The sequence below is a fragment of the Drosophila subpulchrella genome, chromosome X, assembly GCF_014743375.2.
Source record: "Drosophila subpulchrella strain 33 F10 #4 breed RU33 chromosome X, RU_Dsub_v1.1 Primary Assembly, whole genome shotgun sequence".
NCBI classification, from domain to species: domain Eukaryota; kingdom Metazoa; phylum Arthropoda; class Insecta; order Diptera; family Drosophilidae; genus Drosophila; species Drosophila subpulchrella.
Window position 1 is genome coordinate 25,212,657 of NC_050613.1, and position 24,312 is coordinate 25,236,968.

The 24,312-nt window shown below is 39.1% G+C and overlaps 1 protein-coding gene across 4 annotated transcripts; it reads left to right on the top strand.

Annotated features, from left to right (window-relative positions):
- The first annotated feature begins 4,680 nt into the window (after positions 1-4,680).
- LOC119558114 (B-box type zinc finger protein ncl-1) lies at positions 4,681-24,266 on the top strand. Of its 4 annotated transcripts, none has more exons than XM_037871340.1 (8): positions 4,681-4,791; positions 8,095-8,929; positions 9,380-9,885; positions 10,094-12,255; positions 12,867-13,389; positions 13,859-14,022; positions 14,095-14,327; positions 14,468-24,266. In XM_037871340.1, the coding sequence occupies exons 3-8, from the start codon at positions 9,389-9,391 to the stop codon at positions 14,570-14,572; spliced, it is 3,684 nt and encodes a 1,227-aa protein (XP_037727268.1). In that variant the 5' UTR covers positions 4,681-4,791; positions 8,095-8,929; positions 9,380-9,388; the 3' UTR covers positions 14,573-24,266. The 4 variants fall into 4 exon arrangements, with proteins under 4 accessions (XP_037727268.1, XP_037727271.1, XP_037727269.1 ...); XM_037871343.1 differs by having other exon boundaries at positions 12,921-13,389; XM_037871341.1 differs by having other exon boundaries at positions 4,764-4,901.
- Positions 24,267-24,312: the final 46 nt, after the last annotated feature.

Genomic DNA, 24,312 nt, shown 5'->3' on the forward strand with positions numbered 1-24,312 from the left:
CTGAGCTTTTCCTTTTGGCCTTTTTCCAAAGTTGTTAACATCTTTATAACAATATGCCCACTGTGGACTTGTACAATTTTGTAATATTAAAAGGACATCTCGTATAAATGTGATGTGCTGAATAGACGTTGATGCCTTTTCCTTCAATGATCAATTATTGAGCAAACGGTTGTAGGTTTACTGCTGTTGTAGCTGCCACCAGATATTACATTTTCAGATTTAATTAATTCACTTTTTTAATTTTTTAAATCTCATACAAATCGGAGACTTATTTTCCTTGTGCCGTGCTCCGAAACTTGGGACAGGATGATAGGCTCTCCGTGTTTTCTGGCAGCCTTTTCCACTCGCGATGATTGCCAGCGGAGTGTTGGGCCTTTGGGTTACGTAAAGATTTAGCTGCTCCGTGGTCCCATCGCGCTCTTACATAAAAATTAACGATTTATTTTTTTTGTGCCGGGCTCCGAAAATTTGTAACAGGATGAACTGCTTAGCCTTGCCGTGTTTTCTTTGTGCCTTTTCCCCGCTTTCTACTCAAAGAGCGATCAGTCAAAAGGGGCATACATAAAATGGGGGCATACATTTTGTGACGATCTCATCTTTTCATGGGAGTTAGGATCGTACAAAATCTAGCTAGGTTCGGGGTTTTTTTAAAGTTAAAGCCGGGTATACTTTTGGCAAATAATGTTGAGTTCCCCTGGCTTAATACTAAATACGTTTTAAGCTTGAACGTGTCGAGGGGCACTGTAACAGTGTCCAAAAATCTCTTTTCCGTAGCTCAACGTAGGTACAAGGTATGATATTACTAGCATAAGTCTTAAAGCCGTTGTTGCGTAATATTGAAGTGGCTAAGTGTTCCTAATTTTGGATTTTAATTTGCTTATTTTAATTTATATGAACTTGAATATTTCCCGAGTTACCAGGTAAAATATCTTTTGCAAAATATCACGACAACATATTTTGGTATTTTCGTACTTTCGGTATATTGTAACCACACTCGATAAGTGTCTCTCTAGCGGTGGACAAACCCCAATAGCCACAAATCGATTATGCAGCTGCGAAAATCGAAAGCACCATTTTTGAACGCGTCGGCGACTCCTCTCTAGGACAACCGGCCTCTGATATTAGCCATTTCACTGTCTTTCGTGGCCGGCAGGGAAACGGTTCCCTACGCGAATAGTCCAACACTTCAAATAAATTAAATTTTTATTTATTTATTTTTCGGATTAATAAGCTCAAACTTTCAACTATTTTTCTATGTCGATTTTTAAATAGAGAATTTCCAATTATTTTAACCAGTGTTGTGTTCCGGTTTTTGGGCCTCCGAATAGTGACCGCATGCTGAGCTGTTCCAGTTGGCCTGTTGTCTAAATTGTTACCGTCTTAATTGGTTCGAATAGCACTTCGATGTTTGGAAGCAATATGCTCGCATGGGGCTGTTAAAAGGGCAACTATGCAGGCTCTATATTAAATGGACATTGACGCCGTTCCCTTCAAGGATCCATTTTCATCCAAATGGTGGTTTCTGTTGCTTCTGTTTTTGTCGCTGCCATCAGATATAACATTTTTAAAATTGCTTATATTCAGCTTATTGCTTATTTTTAAAATTGTTTAAAGTTTCTGATACTCGCGCTACCAAATTCTGCCCCAGGCTAAGCTGATCCTGTTGGCCTGTTTCAGAAGTGAAGTAGTTCGCATAGCACTTCGATGTTTGGAAGCTATATTTTCACATGGGGCATGTGAGTGCTGTTAAAAGGGCACCTGTACAGGCTATATATTAAATGGACGTTGACGCCGTTCCCTTCAATGATCCATTTTGCAGCAAGTGGTCGATAATGCTGCTTCTGGTTTTGTCGCTGCCATCAGATACAACATTTTTAAAATTGTTTTAAGTTTCTCGTACTACCAATTACCGCCCCTGGTTAAGTGTTCCTGTTGGCCTGTTTCCGAAATTAATTGGTTCGAATAGCACTTCGATGTTTGGAAGCAATATGCTCACATGGGGCTGTTAAAAGGGCAACTATGCAGGCTCTATATTAAATGGACATTGACGCCGTTCCCTTCAAGGATCCATTTTCATCCAAATGGTGGTTTCTGTTGCTTCTGTTTTTGTCGCTGCCATCAGATATAACATTTTTAAAATTGCTTAAAGTTTCTGATACTCGCGCTACCAAATTCTGCCCCAGGCTAAGCTGATCCTGTTGGCCTGTTTCAGAAGTGAAGTAGTTCGAATAGCACTTCGATGTTTGGAAGCTATATTTTCACATGGGGCATGTGAGTGCTGTTAAAAGGGCACCTGTACAGGCTATATATTAAATGGACGTTGACGCCGTTCCCTTCAATGATCCATTTTGCAGCAAATGGTCGATAATGCTGCTTCTGGTTATGTCGCTGCCATCAGATACAACATTTTTAAAATTGTTTTAAGTTTCTCGTACTACCAATTACTGCCCCTGGTTAAGTGTTCCTGTTGGCCTGTTTCGAAATTAATTGGTTCGAATAGCACTTCGATGTTTGGAAGCAATATGCTCACATGGGGCTGTTAAAAGGGCAACTATGCAGGCTCTAAATTAAATGGACATTGACGCCGTTCCCTTCAATGATCCATTTTCATCCAAATGGAGGTTTCTGTTGCTTCTGTTTTTGTCGCTGCCATCAGATATAACATTTTTAAAATTGTTTAAAGTTTCTGATACTCGCGCTACCAAATTCTGCCCCAGGCTAAGCTGATCCTGTTGGCCTGTTTCAGAAGTGAAGTAGTTCGAATAGCACTTCGATGTTTGGAAGCTATATTTTCACATGGGGCATGTAAGTGCTGTTAAAAGGGCACCTGTACAGGCTCTATATTAAATGGACATTGACGCCGTTCCCTTCAATGATCCATTTTGCAGCAAATGGTCGATAATGCTGCTTCTGGTTTTGTCGCTGCCATCAGATACAACATTTTTAAAATTGTTTTAAGTTTCTCGTACTACCAAATACTGCCTCTGGTTAAGTGTTCCTGTTGGCCTGTTTCCGAAATTAATTGGTTCAAATAGCACTTCGATGTTTGGAAGCAATATGTCCACATGGGACTTGTGCACATGCGTATTATCGTATACATGCGTTATGTTGAATGGAAGGTAATGCCTTTCCCTTCAATGATCCATTTTCAGATATGACAATTTTGCAAATTTCCCTTATTAATTTTTGCAAATCAAATTATTTATTTGGTACCCGCCCTCAAAAACTAACCACAGGCTGATGCTGTTCCTGTTGGAAATTTCCATAGAGGGGGAACCTCTCCGTGGTTGCCCTAAGGATAATTCCCAATACCCAACGGAATACAACATATATAATTTACAACTACCTGCTCTAATTTCTAGGAACAAAACAAATATTTAATCTTAAGCACCATCTTTAACACGACACGAATCCTCTCTAGGACAACCTGCCTCTGGTACTAGCCATTTCACAGTCTCTCGTGGCCGGCAAGGAAAAGGTGCTAGCTGCACCCAGCCCAACACCCATATACAAAAATATTTCTTGTTTATGTTTATTCTTTTAATTCTTTTGAATATTTAAAACAAATTTATTGTAACATTCATTTTTCGACCTTTGCTATTTGGCCCACCAAATACAGTCCGGGCTGAGCTTTTCCTTTTGGCCTTTTTCCAAAGTTGTTAACATCTTTATTTAGACGAATAAATAATAAATAGCAATATGTCCACTGTGGACTTGTACAAATTTGTAATATTAAAAGGACATCTCGTATAAATGTGCTGAATAGACGTTGATGCCTTTTCCTTCAATGATCAATTATTGAGCAAACGGTTGTAGGTTTACTGCTGTTGTAGCTGCCACCAGATATTACATTTTCAGATTTAATTAATTCACTTTTTTAATTTTTTAAATCTCATACAAATCGGAGACTTATTTTCCTTGTGCCGTGCTCCGAAACTTGGGACAGGATGATAGGCTCTCCGTGTTTTCTGGCAGCCTTTTCCACTCGCGATGATTGCCAGCGGAGTGTTGGGCCTTTGGGTTACGTAAAGATTAAGCTGCTCCGTGGTCCCATCGCGCTCTTACATAAAAATTAACGATTTATTTTGTTTGTGCCGTGCTCCGAAAATTTGTAACAGGATGAACTGCTTAGCCTTGCCGTGATTTCTTGGCTCCTTTTCCCCGCTTTCTACTCAAAGAGAGATCAGTCAAAAGGGGCATACATAAAATGGGGGCATACATTTTGTGACGATCTCATCTTTTCATGGGAGTTAGGATCGTACAAAATCTAGCTAGGTTCGGGGTTTTTTTAAAGTTAAAGCCGGGTATACTTTTGGCAAATAATGTTGAGTTCCCCTGGCTTAATACTAAATACGTTTTAAGCTTGAACGTGTCGAGAGGCACTGTAACAGTGTCCAAAAATCTCTTTCCGTAGCTCAACGTAGGTACAAGGTATGATATTACTAGCATAAGTCTTAAAGCCGTTGGTAGGAAGTGTTGTATCATATTGAAGTGCTCATTTTAATTAATATGAACTTGAATGTTTCCAGAGCTACCAGGTAAAATATTGTTTGCAAAATACCACGACAACATATTTTGGTATATTTGTACTTTCGGTATATTTATGCTAATGGTGGTGGTGGTGGTGGGTGTCTCTGCTATGATAACTGAAACAGCTGGACTCGATAGGTGCATTTTTAGCGATGGGCAAACCTCGATAGCAACAAATCGATTCGAACGGCAGCATCAACGAAAACGATCGGGGAATCGCCATCACCAACAACTGCATACAAAAGTTCGACGGGAGCAAAAGTAATTATTAATTTAATCCAAAGCCAATTCGACTCCAATTGGCGGTCTGCTGGTTGTTTCGTATGCCCCGAAAGTGTTGAGTTTGCTGATTGAGTGAATAGCGGCAGCAAGTACGATTAACTGTAACTGTAACAACTGCGTGTGGGGATGTCAGTGTGTGTGTGTGTGCGTATCTGTGTGTGTCGAGCAAATATAAAATCGTAACGTAATGAGCAAAAAGGAGAGGAGGAAAAAACGTGTGAAAACGAAAACTACACTTGAAATTTAAGGTACCGCCAGTGCGGCAATTGGCGAATCGAGTAGAAGCGCCAAACACATTGGTTTTTCGGTAAATGGTTTCTGCTTAATGCTGGCCAAGCCGGACAGACAGCGAGTGTTCAGGCATCTCAATCTCAAGGACCTTTTTCGCCTCCTGTCTGCCTAGCAGTGTGTGTGTGCGTGTGTGTGTGTGAGTGCGTCGCGGTGTGCAAGTGTGGGTGTCTCTTGACCGCGACCACCTGGGCGGTAGTCAAGTGGAAATTTTGCGTTCAAGGACAACGCCAGTGGCGCCCACAGCCCCCTTCCCGTCTAACTCACACCCCCCAACCCACCACCCAACTCCAAATCAAAGCCGACTGACCAAAAACTATGTTTATTCCTGAATTTGAAAAAGAGGGAATCAAAACGTATTTCACATGTTTTTTTTTTTCTTTTAGCCCTGCTTGCGCGTGTATGTGTGGGGTGCCGTTTTCGTATTCTTATTTTCTTTTATATTTTTTTTTTGCCGCGTTAGAGCGAGCTTGCGCACACCCATACAAACAAAAATGAGAACTTTTCTTCATAATTTTCGCTCTCTCTCTCTGTCTCTCTCTCTGCCACCCTCGCTCTCTCTGTCCTTCTCTGCCTCGCAGCCCAGCCAGCGCTGCACTCGACTCGAAAATAACTGTTCGCGAGCCAGCGAGAGAGCGGCACACATTTTAAAGTGAAATAAATCAAAAAGTACGTGAAAATGGACAGGAAAATATCAGCTGCGTTGCAGATTCGACCAAGTCGATAGGGGGGGGCCCCACAAAATAATAATAATAATCCAAAAAAGCGGTACCAAAAATGACAAAAAGCCCTGCCGTTCTAAATACCGATTTCGTTTACCACGTGTGTTCGCTGTACGCGTGTGTGTTTGTGTGTGCAGCTGATTTGCCATGTGGGTGTGTATGTATGGGTGTGAAAGGGGGCACGAAACTAAACTAGATTTAAATCTGCCGCATACTTCCGCCGACAAAGCTGGCATTTACACTTAAACCCATTTATATTTGGGCAATTGCCTTGCCCCCAATTGAATTGCATAGTTGTTCAAGGACTTTTTACCCTTTTGTCGGCTGTCCTTGTGAGGGCAGCTTTTTTTTTATTTGCCGCAACTAGCGGAAATATAGCCAGAAAGCTCAGCACTGAGGACGCGCCTGCGTGAATGGGAAAGCGAAAAGGAAGAGGAAGGAGCAAAGAAGAGCTCGGCAAGCGTGTGTGTGTGTGTGTGTGTGCGAGGCGCATAGCTACACATAACGGCGAAAAACGTAACGTAAACTTGACGCAAAGGGGAATTGGATTCCCCTCCCCTCTAACCCCTTTTAACGGGTTACTATAAATATTAATTGGAAAACGGGCGATCAGATAAACAAATACCATACACATACATACATACATACATGCATTCAATGTTCGGCCAAACAACATAGAGCCCAACATTAAAATTCCACGAAATTCTGGACGCACTTGAAATTCTCAGAAACTAAAAACAAAAAATACTCCAATTAGCTTTTGTATGCCGGTCTAGAATCCAATTGGAATTGCCTTATACTTTGAGATACTTTTACTTTCTGAGATACATATGATGTTTCTATGTAACTAACAAAACCAATTATATCAGATTTGACTATATGGAATCCTATTGGATTATTCTTATTGGCAAAAATACTTGATATGTTTAGGAGTTTTAGATGTATTTTGAGATACTTTACTTTCGGAGAATATACATAGGTTTTTAATTGAATTTACTAAAACATTTCGATAATTTAATTAATTAATCAAATTTGATTAATTCAAAGTCAGCATTTTTGAAGTGCCTTTGAAATTCTGTTATTGATTAATATAATATATTTCGAAAAGATCAATACCAAAGATCAGTACTTATCCCTGTACAAAATAAAGATACCTACAGATAACGTACAGAACCAAACATACCCGCTATTTAAGGATGAAAGAAGTGACTGATTTTGCCGGCTATACTGATCCATAACTGATAACCGATATGCATAATTGGTGGTTTTGCAGTTGACAATACTGCTACTTATATTCGCTTACCACAGAAGTTATTAAATTTCGTAGAGCATAACAAAACATTTATTAGACTGATTGCCCAGTTTTCTTTGCTCCTTTCGTGTATGCAACTTGAAGACTGTGATCCGGCCTACTTGATCCAAAATTTGTGGCTCTGTTTTTGGGGGTTTTTATTTTTGGGTTTCAAAATCCCAACATGAATAATGAATTTTAGAATATAACATTTTGTTTCAAAAATCTACTATTTATAACTACATTTAGGAAGTCCTTGTAAATTCTTTTTTCTGTAGGAAAGTTTATAATTAAGTGATAATTCACAAACACAAAAATAATTGTTAATACTAAAATGTAATATAATGAACTATATAATATACATTGGAGAATTTTTCAAATATTTAAATGCAATTTTTAAAGTTACTTCTTCTATTATCTCGAAAAACGAAGCATAAACAGCCTATTGTAATCCCTGCAAAGGCTAGTAAGATTTTAATTAGTTCTTCAAAGGTTATATTACTTTTGTAGCAAATCGGAAATGGGTAAATATTCACCATCGCTGGAAGAATTTTCTCGGAAAATTGCAAACGCGGTGGAAATGCCGTTTTCCTCATCCGGAAAGTATGCAGCAAAGCGTGCCAGTGTGTGTGTTTGGTGTTGCATAAGCCAGAGGCGTTGTCAAAAGGGGGTTGCGAGGATAAAGGATGTTGGGGCGTGGCGAAATCCGGGCAGAAAAACATTTTCTCATTTGATTTAATGCCAAGTCGATATATTCTTCACTTTCTTTTCTCAGTTTGTCAGTTACGTTCGAACCTTTTGTTATTGTTCTGTTTTACAGAATAATTGTAGTTTTATTTTGGTTTTTTTTTTCTGTTCATTTCGTTTTGTTAGTTTTTTTTCGCTGTGTTTTTCCGTTTTCTTAGTTCTTTTTGCAAAATTGTGTAATTTTATATTAACCAAGGATCAACGTTTTCTTCTAATCTCTTGCAAATTCCAAAGGAGCGGCGCTGTCGTCCAATTTAAGTCGCCGTCTTCTTCGTCAGTGTTTGTTGTCGTCGCCTCGTTCGTCCTTGATTTCATTTCGTCCTCGTACAACAAGAACAACAAGAACAACCAGGATCACCGCAACACGCAGTTTCCAAATGCTTTAAACCGATTCGGCAAACCTCTAAGGCAAAAATGTATACATATATATAGAAATAACAACAACTAAAATAATAAAAAAAAATTATAAAAAGACAAGCAGCGAATCAAGAAGCGAAAACACCAAACAAACAAGGAAATACAACCCAAAGTCACTGGAGGCTCGCAAAATTTTTTACAAATTTGCAATACATTTTAAGTGAGAGAGAGAGAGAGAAAAGGAGGAGGAAAAGTGGTTTGCGTGTGTTCGTCGTCTCAGGATCTCTTTTTTCCCAACCCCCCTCCCGCCGGAGAAACGAACTGTTGTTGGACTTTTTCCGCGGCGAGAGGAGAAACCCCCATTGGAATGGCTCTCTTGGGAGAGCGGCAGGACATTAGGGAGCACCAGCAGTAGGATCAGCAGTGAACAGGAAGGAGCCAGGAGTTAGGAGCTAGGAGCCAACAGGGGAGGATCAGGATCAGGCAATAGGAAGCAGGATAAGGGAAGCTGGATATTGGCAGCAGGATAAGGAAAGCTGGATATTGGAAGCAAGACAAAGAAAGCTGGACACTGGAAGCAGGACAAAGGACAAAGGAAGCTGGATACTGGAAACAGGATATATAGGAAACCGGAAATACAGCCCAGGCAATAATAGGAATCATTTGAATCGCAAGTCGAGCACTTAATAAACCCAGGAAGCGCCAGAAAAAGGTTAGTTTACGGATAATTTAGGTATCTCTCTCTTTAACACTATGATACTTGTTTTTTAACAACTAATTTATAGTCTAAAACTAATCATACTTGCCCCATTTCGTTTATCTTGTATTTTATATTAACAAAATGGTTTAGTTTATCCACAATACGTTTATTTTTTGAACATAATTGCCTAAATATTAAGACCTATAGTTAATTGCCTAATTATGAAATAATAATATGTACACTCCTACTTATTTTTATATATTTTTACGATCAAGGGGAAACCTATTCTTTAACAACTTACCCCATTTCATTAATTGTTTTTATATTTAAACAAATGTGTAACTTGTCTATAAAACGTTTCTTTTTTTTATACATATCAGCTTTATCATTAAAGCCTATAGTTATTTACTTAACTATGTAAAAAAATATTTTATCATACTCATTCCTTATTAAATCTTTTAGCTCAGGATCATGAATACCTTGGAGGAGCCAGTCCTGGCGGTGGACACGGTCGATCCGTGTTCGCCGGGGCCTCCCAGCCTAAAGACCGTTCTCAGCGACGATGCCTCGAACTCATCGGTGCTGGAGGACATCGATGTGAGCAATACGAGCAGCAGCAGCTCCAGCTCGAGCAGCTCCAGCTCCAGCTCGGGATCCTGCTCGGGATCGGGCACGGACACGGACACCGGCAAGGGCAGCAGCACGGTCGGCAGTCTCGATGTGACCAGCTCCTCGAGCATCGGATCGGCGGCCTCCATCTCATCGACGGGCTCCACGGCCATCGCCGGACCCACCGGCTGCCTGCTGGACGACTCGAACTCATCGGGCCTGGGCCTGGTGGTGGATGTGGATAGTGCCGGTAGCAGCCAGGAGCTGAGCAGCCACGGCGTCACCGAGCTGGACTCGCTGGAGGACTCGTGCAACGGCCTTATGATCAAGGATGGGGACAAGCTATGCAAGCTGTGCAGGTGAGTCGATATAATTGGATTAGACCGCTCGGTCCTAATTCATTTTGAAAAGTGAAATAAAGCCGCGACTCAAAAATGAAATAAAGTGGCGCGGCCTTAATTTACGCGGTCTAGTTTCCATCCCCTTTGATGGTCTATTTAGTCCTTGTAAATTTCTTTAAATGATTTAAAATCCTAACCCTCGCCTTTTGTTCTCATTTGCCAACAGCTCACGCCTCGTGATGCCGCGCATCCTGTCCTGTCTGCACGTCTTCTGTGAGGACTGCCTGCAGGCTGTGGTGTCGAAGGACTCGATGGCGGCCAGCTCGCCGAACAGCTGCTCCTCGTCCTCGTTCGACGGCAGCGAGAACCAGCACCGCCTGCCCGCGCTGCTGCTCGAGTGCCCCATTTGCAAGCAGGAGACGCCCCTGGGACCCAAGGGGGTCAAGGGTTTGACCTGCGACTATATCGTGACCAATATACTGGACCTCTCCAACCTGGAGTCGGAGCACATTGTGTGCACCTCGTGCAAGAGCAAAGAGGAGGCCATTTCGCGGTGCAACGACTGCGCTAACTTCCTGTGCAATGGCTGCGACAATGCCCACAAGTATATGCGCTGCTTCGAGAATCACCAAGTGTTGCGAATCGAGGATCTGACGAAGAACATCCACGACAAGCTGATCATCCACAAGCCGGTGTGCTGCCGCCAGCATATAAGCGAGAATCTCAAGTACTACTGCTTCACCTGCCAGGTGCCCACGTGCAATGATTGCCTGCTGAGCGAACACAAGGGCAGCGACCATCACTACGAGACGGCCTCGGTGGCCGAGCAGGCGGTTCGCGCCGATTTCGAGCAGACCCTGAGCGAGGCGCTCAAGAAGGCCGACTACTGCAACGATGCGGGCGGCAATCTGGGCAGTGCCCTCACGGAGCTCCAGGCGCAGCACGATACGGTGCGCCAGCAAATCGAGGATGCCTACAAATGCTACAAGCGTATCCTCGAGTCGATCAAGGAGCAAATGCTCAACGAGCTAGGTCGCCTGCACTCGGATCGCGAGCTCAAGATCATGGACCTGATGCAGAGCATGGAGAACAACATGGGCAAGCTGCAGCAGGCGGCGCAATTCGGCCAGCGGGCCCTCGACAAGGCCAATGCCATAGAGTTCCTGCTGCTGAAGCCCGTGATTAATGCCCAGTGCGTGAATCTCATGGAGCAGACACCCAAATGCAATGTCAACTATCAGCTGCAGTTTGACTCCAAGCCGGAAAAGTTTGAGCAATTCGCTAGGGAGATGTTTGGTAAATTTCAAACGGATCAGAGTGACTCTAGTCCCAAGAAGCAAGCGATGGCACAGCAGCAGCAGCAGCAGCAGCAGCAGCAGCAGCAGCAACAACAACAACAGCAGCAGCAGCAACAGCAGCAGCAAATGCAACAGCAACAGCAGCACCAGCACCACCAAGTGCAGCAGCAACAGGTGCAGCACCAACAACAGCAGCAGCAGCAACAGCAGCAATTGCAGTTGCAGCAACAGCACAGCTCAAACAATTTGATTGTGGGCCATCGCGGCAGCTCCTCTGTCCAGGGACGCCTGAGCTCTGCCGTATTCAGCCCCATCTCGCTGCCCTCCTCGCTGCAGAGTTCCTTCGATGGCGACACTAACTCGGTGATGACCAACTTCTCCATGATGGACTCACCGCCGCAGCCGCCTTCGCAACAGCAATTGCCCTCTGCCCAGCAGCAGCAGCAGCAGCAGCAGGCTCAACAGCAGCAGCAGCAACAACAACAGCAGCAGCAGCAGCAGCAACAACAGCAACAACAACAGCAGCAGCAACAGGCAGCGGTGTTGCAGCAGGTGCAACAACAGCAACAGAAGCACCAGCAACACCAAGTGCAGCAGCAACAGCAACAGCTGCACCAGCAACCATCGGCCCAATCCATGCCCCCGCATGTGGCCCAGCTGGTTGCTCCGCAGGGCATTGTCCAGCAGGCTGGTCATGTCAATCTCAACGCTGGTCCCGGCCCGAATATATCCATCAACGGCCTGGGCGCCGGTGGTCCACCGCCCAGTTTCAGCATGCTGGAGTACAATATCTCGCGACTTGCCAGCTTGACGGAAACGATGCCGGACAGCCTCAACGATGCCCTGGCCGTCGGAGGCGGTGCGCCAGGACCTGTCCCGAATGTTGCCCAAGTGCCTGGTGGATCCGTGGCCGTTGCCGGTGGAGCTGTTGTAGGCGCGCCACATCCGCATCAGCAGCAACAGCAGGCCGTGATGCCAGCATCGGCGGTGACGCCCACGCAGCCCATTACCCTGGCGGACATCCTCTCGGGCGACCAGCGGGCGCTCAACAACCTGCAGGCGCTGGCCAAGCTGGGACTCAACAACAATGGTGAGTACTAGCAATTGAAAGACTAAGATTTGTCTGTTTACATTTATAAGATGATAAAATATGAGGCAGAGAAGAGCTAGTTTGGCATATTTTTTCATGAGAGATATCGTATCTGTTTCAAAAATGTATGTATTGGAAAATAATCGTTATTTCGATAAGCTTTTGAGCTATTTCTCTGGATCATGGCAACGTTAAAAATCTTATTTTATTCTTTGATATTTAATAACCTTACCTATATTTTTTTTTAAGTAATATTTTTCTTATATCTAACTAAATAGGATCATTCTTTGAGATTTAATCAAGCTAACATATATTATATATACTTATATTTTAAAATTATAACTAACTGTTAAAAGCTTAGTAATTTTGATTAGGAAAATTCTTGTATGTTTGTGTTTTAATGTTTAAATGTTAAAAAAAAATCGATAAAAGATCAGCGGCCCAGCCAATGTATCTATATTTTCTTTTCGGTTTCCTTACAATTTTGAGTTCTTTTCTTTTCTGCTTCTTGCACAAAATGCCAACCACCCACACCTACACCACACCCACCAAACAACACCCGAAATCCCACAAAACCACTCCACGAAACCTCTGCGACACCAACCACACAGACGATGATGATCTTTTGTTGAACGGATCCTCAACGGGCATTGATTTTTTGTCAGATTTCTGCATGCCGCCGGCCACATCGCCCAGCCTGCAGTCCCTCAACCCGATCGTGGGTGGCGTGGAGGACATGGGACTCAATAACTTCCATGCCGTGGCTGCGCCGGGCACCACCAGTGTGGTCACGGGCCGCAACAAGGCCACCCCGATGCAAATCCGCTGCAAATTCGGCTCCCTGGGCACCGCAAAGGGCCAGTTCAACTCGCCCCACGGATTTTGCCTGGGCGTCGACGAGGAGATCATCGTGGCCGATACGAACAACCATCGCATCGAGGTCTTCGACAAGATGGGCGCCCTCAAGTTCCAGTTCGGAGTGGCGGGCAAGGAGGAGGGCCAGCTCTGGTATCCGCGCAAGGTGGCCGTGATGCACAACAACGGCAAGTTTGTGGTCTGCGACCGTGGAAACGAGCGCTCCCGCATGCAGATATTCTCCAAGTGCGGACACTTTATGCGCAAGATCGCCATCAGGTACATATAATGATTTTAAATCAGCATACTACTACTACTCCATAAAAAATGAGTAAGATATATAATAATATGAATAGTAAGCGAATAGGAAAGGTAAAAATCTATTTGTCCACAAAATGAACTTCTGAGAATGTGGAAAAGTAGGATAGATAATATAATATGGAGCTTGAGCGAATATCCTTTATTTATTCTTCTAAAATTAAAAAAAAAGCATGTATATATAAACTTGTCTCTTAAAAAGTCCGTAAAAAATAAATATTAAGCAAATAAGAAAGCTAAATATATATTTTTTCACAAAATGAACTTCTGAAAATGTGGAAAAGTAGGCTAGACACAAGACGAATGTGACGCCTTCAACTGAAACTTCAGTTATCGATGTAATCTCAACTGGAATAGAACAAAAAACGAAATAACCGACTTTTTTGTAAATCTTATTCTAAATCTAATTCCGATCTCTTGCCCATTGCAGATACATTGATATCGTGGCGGGATTGGCCGTCACTGCCAAGGGTCATATCGTGGCCGTCGATAGCGTTTCGCCCACCGTGTTCGTGATCTCCGAGGAGGGGGAATTGGTCCGCTGGTTCGACTGCAGCGACTACATGCGCGAGCCCTCCGACATCGCTATACGAGGTGAGTTGTTACCCCCCACCTGAAAGTTAAGATAGTATGATAATAAACCCTGAAAATGTTCTTGCCCACCAGACAACGACTTTTACGTGTGCGATTTCAAGGGCCATTGTGTGGCCGTCTTCCAGGACGACGGCACATTCCTCTATCGCATTGGCAACGAGAAGGTCACCTGCTTTCCCAATGGCATTGATATTTCGAATGCCGGGGACGTGCTCATCGGTGACTCGCATGGCAATCGCTTCCACGTGGCCTGCTACTCCCGTGAGGGCGCCCTCCAGTCCGAGTTCGAGTGTCCCCACGTCAAGGTGAGTGATTGGCCATCGAAATAGCTATGTATATACTAAGCCACAGAGGAAAGGTCAATAAAATTACACTTTACACCATTATTTTGAATTTCCGAGTGCTCTTAGAGATGAGAGATGAGCTAACAATGATTCATTCGCAGGTTTCCCGCTGCTGCGGCCTAAAGATCACATCCGAGGGCTATGTGGTGACGCTGGCCAAGAACAATCATCATGTTCTGGTCCTGAACACCCTCTATGTTCACTGATTGCAAATCAAAGCGCGCAACAATCGTCCATCAGTCGATATGAACAAATACAACTACAAATACTCGTCGGGCAAGATATACGGGTGTCGACGGCAGCAGCAAGCAACCAGCAACAGCAATAGCAATAGCAATAGCAACAGCAACAGCAATAGCAACAGCAACATCAACCTCTTGGCAAGGACTCAACCTCAACCTCAACCTCAACACTGCAATAGCAACAGCAACGGCATCAGTCAAATGTGCAACATGAGCAACATGAGCAACGTGAGCAACATGAGCAACATAAGCAACTTGAGCAACATGAGCAACATGAACAACATGAACAACATGAGCAACATAAGCCTCATTTGCAACGGCAGCAACACCAGCAACAGCAATCAACAGCCGTCGACGACAGCAACATCAGTCATGCAATAGCAACTTTAAGCAAGAATTAGCAGCGGTTGCGGAAAGGCATAGCAAGCTAGCTGGAATAACAACATTATTACTACCAGCAATTGCAACAATCCAGTTAGGCGTATATATAGGACAAAGTATATATATGCATATGTGCTAGAAGAGGGAAAAGCTAAATCTCGAAACACCAAAAATCCTTTTAAACCACAAACGTTGCCGTTTCACGAGCCACACAGCAACTGTATAAACCAATAACAAAATGATAAACAAAATGCAACAAATACTATTTTTGATCTCTAATTTAAAAACAATTAGCGCTACTACTAAAAACAAACATCAACAAATCTAACAAAGAAAAACAAAAATATTTTACTTAGTGTAACGAATAACAACAACAACAACAAGCAAGAGGAGAAAACGAAGGAAAGTGGGATATTTTGAAAATGTTTTTTAAAAACTCTTTTTAAATTGTTTTTGATTATGCTTTTTTCATTGAATTTATGTTCTTGTTAAAAATTGTCATACACACTCACACTCACACACACACACACACACACACACACACACACGCCACACTCACACAAACACTACTTTACATGTTACTTATTATCTATATAGACATATATATTGTTATATCGACCGATTAGCTTTTTTGTGCATACCCTTCCAGAATCTTTTTCTAAAAAACAAAACAAAAAAAAACGAAACACGCATATATATATCTACACCTAGTATACAACATCTATGTATATCTAGCAAAATGTGCAACTTTTGTGCACAGGTTTTTGCTAACAAATAAGCAAATAAGGAAGTAAATCATTTGTTGAGGGCGTCATCAGAGGTCGCGTACAGGCAATAATTATAGAAGAAGATGAAATCTAAGTAGTTTATTTTGATTTCGAAACTGAAACCAAAACACTAAGATAACAAAATTCAGAAAACAAAAACTGTTTAGGTTTTTCCTTACGCTGCTTATATAAGGTGATATCTATTTATATATAAATCTATATGAATATATAAAAACAAAACAAAACTATATATATCTTAAACATATATGTGAAATCCTATGACTATATGACTTTGCCATATAATATACAAAGCAGGACGACGAGAGAGCAGTAGGGAGTTAGGCATAGGCATAGGGAAAGCGAAAGCGAAAGCGAGGGACGAAGGACGAGAGGAGGCAACACACACTACACCCAGAGACCGACCCAGAGAACATACATTCGATATGTATCCAACTAATTGCGTTCTTCACGCCAGCGATCCAACCAGAACTACAGACAACAAACTCAACATACAAATTACTCTGTAAGCTAACAAACCAAACAAATCGAATGCGGATCGCATTAGGCCAACAACTATGATAACTAAAAACAGCAGAGAGACAACAACAAAAAGCGTTAAAAAACCTACAAACCTATCTGTTAAGTTCTTATATACATTGTTAAACGAAAAACAAAGAAAAACAAATATTCCTTTTGCTTATATACAAAAAAAAAACAAATGCAATACACGCAACACACACAACACACCCACAACAACAACAACAGCAACACTCACGATTTATATTGACGATATAACGACAAACAACCATTTAAGATGATATATATGTACGGATACATGCAACATTTCTTTCCCGTTGTAATACAATATAAGGCTGGTTTACTCCCAAGACATTATTATTTATCTATATACAAAATAACATTTTTAATTGTGTGAATTTTATCATGTGAGAAACGATAGGTAGAACAACAAAGTGGCGTTTTATTTAGATGATTTAGAAGTTGGGCGAGAAAGCAAAGCGAAGCAAGCAACTTATTTTTATAGGCTGTAACCACATTTATTATATACATCCACATCAACAACATCCACACTTATGTTTACACTACACATACTCACTTACACAACATGCAACATGCAACATGCAGCATGCTGCATATGCTGCATATACAACGAAACGAATCCTTTGTATTGTGAATAATATATCCTGTTCGTTTTCGATTCCTTTTCAATGTTTTAAACAGCAGAAATTATGTTAAACCCATTTTTGGTACTCGTGCTGAGAAAAGTGAAGAAAACTGTTTTAAATCTTGTCATTTTTTAATTTGTAATCCTAGTTTAAGCATATACACAACACAAAACCATGAAAATCGCGTTTATGTTCATGTTAAATCTTAAGTTGATACTAAATAAGCAAATGTACGATTATGTATACCCTAAAACATTTGCTTAACCATCATTTACTACTGTCATATGTGTAATTACAATTATTTTTGTTTAGTTTTTACGTTGTTACGTGTGAGGCTACACAGTTCTGTATACCTAATTATAGTTTAGTTTAAGTGTAAACCTATGAATAACTACCACAACCAATGTGAAACGCTTCTGTTTGTTATACCACTGAAATTATAAACATTATAATTGATAGAGTATGTACCCCAAAGTTGTTGATCGTAGACGAGAAGGTCTTAGAAAGGGAGGATCGATTATGATTATGTATGATTCTGAGCGAAAGAAAGAGAGAGAGAGAGAGGGTAAAAAATGCAATTTTTTGTTAAACAATTTGGCTGTTGAAATATATAATTTTTAATTTAATTACGTTTTTGCATTTCGTTTACTGTAACTTAGGCCCCAAGCGAATGTTATACTATGAATTGAATTTATCGCGAAATCTGTTGGATTTCGGTTCACTTTCCTTAAACCTTTCCTCTTCCATTTTCACATAGATATTTTTATTTTTGTCGCTGCATTAACTACGGAAGTATTAAGAGGAAACATTTTGCTAAAGACAATGGAAACACTCAAATGCAAAGTATACCAAAAGATTTGTTATTAATTTCTTCTCCTAATCGTGTTTGTATTTTTTACTTTATGGTTTTTTATTTTGACTTCATATTTCCTAATACTTTGTCTTCGTCTTAGGCAACAGAATTTCTGTAAAACAAAACACAAAAACCAAACTCGAAAACTGTTATACAAAAAAAAAGGGATAGACCAACAAAAAATACTATTTTACATTTGTTTATAGTTTTTATGGAAAGCCTTCAAATGAAATTGTAATTCCACACGCTTTTATTTTATAAACTAAAACCGACACATAAAGAGGTTAACATTTATTATTATCTTAATTTGTGTTTAATTTTTATTTCTCTCTCTTTGTTAAAACCACAAAATGGAAAAAGTCAATTGTTGCTTTAAAGAAAATTTTAAATTTTAATTTAAGTTCAATATGAAAATGATATTAAGTGAAATTGTATATGATTTTTATGCGATGCGATGCGATGCGTTTAAGTAGCAAAAAAAAAAAAGAAAAAACAAAACAACTTTTCCACACCAAACACACAAACAAAAACAAATTTATTTCCTATGGCATACAAATTTTTAAGTGAAAAAACCAAATAAACATAATGTGCTTAAGTTTAAATCAAATTTACAATTTAGTTGAGATTACGCAACTTAACGACGATAACATTTTACTAACTACGTATGAACTATAGGATTTCTAGCGAAAATATATATATATTTACAACCTGTATATATTCGTATTATGTATACAGTTATGTACGATTAGCGAATGGCCCAGAAAGGGGGCGTGGCCAGGAGAGGGGCGGTACTACCACTAGTCAGTGACAAACACCAATTACTAACTACCAATTACTAACCCGAACGAACTGGAAAACGAAACGGAAACGGAAATAGTGATTGGAAATAACACGGGGCGGAACATGGACTTTAGGACGCTTTTGGACAAATTGCCATTTTACATTTACATTTAACCAACTTAACCGACTGACGAAATTTGACCAAGACCGCCCCCTGCCACCCCCTTCTCCGCCCCCCCGCCACCCACTGCGCTTTAATTTTCAAGGCCGAAAGCTGCAACAAGCAATAAAAAAACAAAACCACAAATGTTAAAATGAAAACGAAAACGAAAAATGTAACGAAACTAATCGTGTGAGGAATGAGATATTTTCTTAGTTGCCTACTGTTTATAATGTGACAAAGTGAAAGCTTTCCACCTCAACTCTTTACATCTATATTATATATATCTACGTATATCGAAATCACATGTACTGTATTCAAATATATATATATATATATATTAATTTTCGATTCGTATTCCCCTGTACTTTATGGTTTTTACTTTACTTTGATCTACTCAGCGAATGTGCAAGTGAATGTGGAGAAGATCCAAACAAATTGTGTACAACTAATTAGGAAATACTTAACTTTACACATGTTTCTCAATCACTTGATATATAGTTACTTTAATTCCTAATCGACACGCATATTATATTATATAGCTATGTATACCTACCTATATATAGTCGAAAAAAATTGGCAAGATCAAAGCGAGAAATCAAGCGAACGAAGGACACGAACCTTTAAATAAAGATGCTGCCAAAGATTTTTATACAATCGATGTGGGAAAATTAGGAGAGATGAAAGAGGAGTTATTACAAAGTAAAATATTACATATTGTCCACCTTATTTTTACGTTTATTATTTGATTAGTTCGATCAAGTGTATTAATTTTGTTCTGTTCTTTCTGTGGTAAAAAATAAATGAATTGGAAAACAAAAGCGAGAGATATTTTTGAGACTTTTGCTCAAAAGAAAACCAAAAAAATGTAAATGTAAAGCAGCGCTATTAACTGAAACTAATTAACGATATCGATATAGTACAGTATTTCCAGCTGGATTTGTTACATAATTTGTTCCTCGATGCGACGCTTAAGAAAAAACCAAACAGATTCGTGCGGATATAGGACATATAACACTATACATATACGATATACATATTGAAAGTGAGGATACATATAGAGAGAGTCGGGTATATATGTAGAGGGGTATTCACATCAGACAAGGTCGATGGTTTAGTTAACTACACACCACACACACTGCTACACACAATGCCTCCTGAGCCACCAGCCACCCACAAAACGCCCACTACGCCCACAAACACCCACCCCCCCCCCCCCCCCCCCCCCCCCCCCCCATGGTTTGCCCATATTTAGTAGTTCGTGCGTCTTGCATCATAATTGCATTTAGTTAAATTCCGAGACAAGAGCCACAAGTAACATAAATCGAAAGTAAAACAAACAAACAAACAAAAAACAAAAGAAAAACCAACCCAAACAAACGCTTTATACATCAAATTATTTTAATATAAATGTATAACAAAACATATATCTATATATACATATACAAGCAGACATATACAAAACGACAACAAATATATTATGTATTTTATTTAAAGCGAGAAAACATTTTTTAAGGAGGTCTCTCTGGTCCAGAGAACCCATTCAGATAAAGGAACTCAACCTATAAGACAGTCCCCGTTAAAAAAGATAGGAGACGTGCGAGGAAAACAAAAAACAAAAAACCAAAACAAATTTACTAAATTATTTATACATGCGTACATATACTTACATATATGTAAAAACAATAATTGATAGAAACCAAAACAACAGAAATACAATCTAGTGTACGTCAATTTTTTGATGATATTTTTCGCCTTATTATAGACAAACAAAATGAAATCGATGGAAAACCAATTCGAAGTAAAGTTAGTTGAAACCGGGGGGTTATTATCCCCGGCTTCCAGTAGGAATACCAAGAAAGAACACTTTTTAATAAAAGCAGAACAATTTTTTGGGATTTATTTGCGGAGATCACATGTCAAGTTGACAACAAGAAAATGAACACTAAACGACAAGCAATCAATTACCAAAAAGAATTATATATATATTATACGGATAAATCATTAATAACATTAAGCGATGGAAACTGAACGAAAAAAAAACAAAAAAAACCAACAATATGTAATCAAAAGCAAGTTTACAATACACACACGACACTCTAACAACCAAACATTATCAAAAAAAAAAAACAAACTGGAAACTCAAAGCAAGCAAATCAATTAAACACGTTTCTAAATCGATCTAAAGACATTTTAAATCTAACAGAAAACCATGAAAACTAGACCCAAAATTTGATTTGCCTGCTATAAGTAATGGAGAAAACAAACAAGTTCCTCAACTTTATGATTTATGATTTATGATATATGATTTATGAATTTACATTTAATTTTTTTTTTCCTTTAAACCTTAATTTATTTCTTGTAATATCTTAACTCACGAAACAATTGTTGATAATATTGAGTTGTGTTCAGCCTATGTGAATTATGTGAACGATATATATATTTATATGTAGGTCAAATAATATAGAACACCAGGGATCAAAAGGTACTCCCCCTACTTTGTGAAAACCCCCAGAAATAAAAGATGAGCCGAAAAGAATTTAAAAACAATATACTGAACATTATCGCCTTTGTTTTTCCTTGGTTCTTAACACACATCACACATTTTGGTACCACTCAGGCTTTGTATCTGTATCTTGCCTAAAATCTCTGTTCAGATATTGCATTTAAGTCATCGACCATTTAACGCTTTCCGCTTGAACTTAATGTTTAGAAAATATTTTAAAAAAAATATGTAGAAACCAATAAGAGAGGCTAAAAATGTAAAAACTCCCTGGTCGAGTTGTTGTGTTAAATTTGCGTACATATCACTGGGAATTATTTACACTATGCTACAAAAAACGAAAAACGAAAAGCGAAAAAGGGAAAACCAAAATGAAAATAAGAGATTTTTTGCATAATGTTTACACACTATGCCGATATTTATACACCACAATGGGGATAGGTTTGTCGATTTGGTTCCCACACCCCTGGTTTTTTCTTCGATCGATTGTTGCTCACCTTTTTTGTCAGTGTGTGTGTGTGTCTTGTGCGTGCGAATGAGTGTGTAGTGTTTTTGAATATATATCTAAGCGCATATGTCTTATAGAGGAAACCACACAGAAACTAAAACTATAGTGCCATGATTTACGATAGAAAACGATAAACGAAAAACGGTTTAGAGTAAGGAAGCGAAAAAGATAAAAATTGTTTATTGATGTGCTGTAACATTTAGTGAGTCCTTTTTTGACAACCGACAAAACCAAGTAACAAATTAAAAAAAACAAAAAATATTATATACATAAATATTTACTAGTTTATAGCGAAAAAATCAAGTTAGAATCAACAAATTGCAATACAAAACGAAAACGAACATGAAATCGAAAACGAAATAGGAATAAAAGCTTTTCGTGTTTGGGCCAGATGGAAGCTATGTACGTATTATCTACGATAGGATCGGATCGAAATGGAAATGTTAGGGGGAGCTAAGCGGCAGGATACCATATGAAAACAGAAGCAATTAGAAAGCTTTTATTTTTCTAGAATTTTAATACCAAAACCGAACAACAAGGAAACCAGAAACTAAGCTAATGAACAAGAAAACCAACTTCCTAATTTCTCTCAGCGCAAATACAAAAAACAAAAAAACAAAAAGCAACAATTTAAATTAACAAATACATTAACTAACTAGTAGCATACGAAATGGCATGGGAATACCAAAGACAATTGGGTATCAATATACTAGTTGTAGAACCATAGAGCAATAATATTATAGCAAGTAATGCCGAGTGAAACAATTTGAGAACTCAAATTGTCTCTGGGGTAAGAGAACCGTTCAACATGTGGCATGTACCCCAAAAAACCCAACATTTTTATGTGTAGCGATATTATGGAAAACAAAATTTACACAACTAACAATAACAACACATTTATACATAGCTCGATAATAACAATATATATATATATATATATATGTATATTCGAATTAAGATATGACCAAAAAACAAAACCAATAGAAACCGAAAACTTTTGCGCGCCTTGGCAAATTTTTAAGTAATATATATATACTATAACAAAAGAAAACGAAGAAACTAAATGTAGATACCAATTTAGAGGGCAGGAAAATCCAGATCGGAGCGAGCTACACTGCAAGAAACACTAAAATCACACACACACACACACACACGAAACGCATAAATTAGACAACGATGTATTGGAAAAATGGATAATGAAAGTGAAAAACGTAAAATGTAAAATGTAAACGGTGTGTGGGCAGCATGGCCAAGGCCCTCGGGATCCTCCAGAATACGCATAGATTATCCAATCCCTATAGAGATCAAATAATCGACATTTCAAGCAAACGTAATGCAAACCCAATAAACATTAACGAACAAATTCCCTGTGTTGTCAAATGGCTTTAAACAAATGAGAAACCAAATGAATAATGGAAAACCAAAACCAAAAACCAGATACAGATACGATTTGTAATCCATAAGCAGATATTTTGTAAGGTAGCGAAGTTTGCAATAACATTTTTGGGGTCGAGTGCAGGAACACAACAACAATATTTTTGGGCACCAAATATACAGTCAACTTATTGTATTGCATTACGATTACGATTACGATTACGATATTTATACATATACTACCTATATAGGACTACGGATGATAAAAATCAATTGGACGAGTATGATAATGAAAAATACGGTTTTCCAGCAGATCGAAGACGAAGAAAACGATAGCAAAACCAAAAAAAAAAAACAAACAAACATATTACCATTAGAATGTTTTATGAATTATATACACCTTATATACATGATATATACATGACATATACATGTGTACTTTAGCCGATAATAACGATAAGATGTTGAATGAATTTTATGTGAGTTATTTTTGATGTTGTATAGTTAAAAACAAAAAACGAAAAACAAACCATTAACAAACCAAAACAATCTCCCTTTAAGCAACCAAAGCGAAAAACAAACAATTGTTGGGCATTTTAATTAAACTAAAAAAAAATACAGAGTGCAATACAATAAAAAAAAATACAAAAAAAAAAGTAAAAACCATGTAAGAGAAAGGGCAAACTCAAGGCACAGCAAACATTTTTTCGAGCAGATCGAACCGATATATGTTTACCCAAAACTATTCAACAGGATTTTTGAACTTTCTTTGAGAATAGAAAAACAAAACTAAAAGAAGCTGCCTCAAAAGTAAAAATTGAATTAACTTAAAATTTACTAAGCAAATATATATACACATATATATTTCATATGGACAGTGGGCGCCAAAAGTAGCCACTGTGGATATTTAAACTCGAACAAATGGAATTTTACCAAGCAAAAAACCAAAAAACAAATAACGAAGAAAGCTAAACTTAAAAAAAAGAACACCAAAACACAAATGATTTAAACAAATTTACATCAAAACATAAGTATTTGTATCTTCGTTTTTTTTTTGTAGGGCAGCATTTAGTTAATAGCACAAGGGTTAAAGGGCAAACACCAATAATTAAAGAAATTAAAGTAAAAATGAAAGAAAAAAAACAAAAGCATATGTAAATGTTCCTCTAGAACCAAGCTAACTGTTCTTCTATC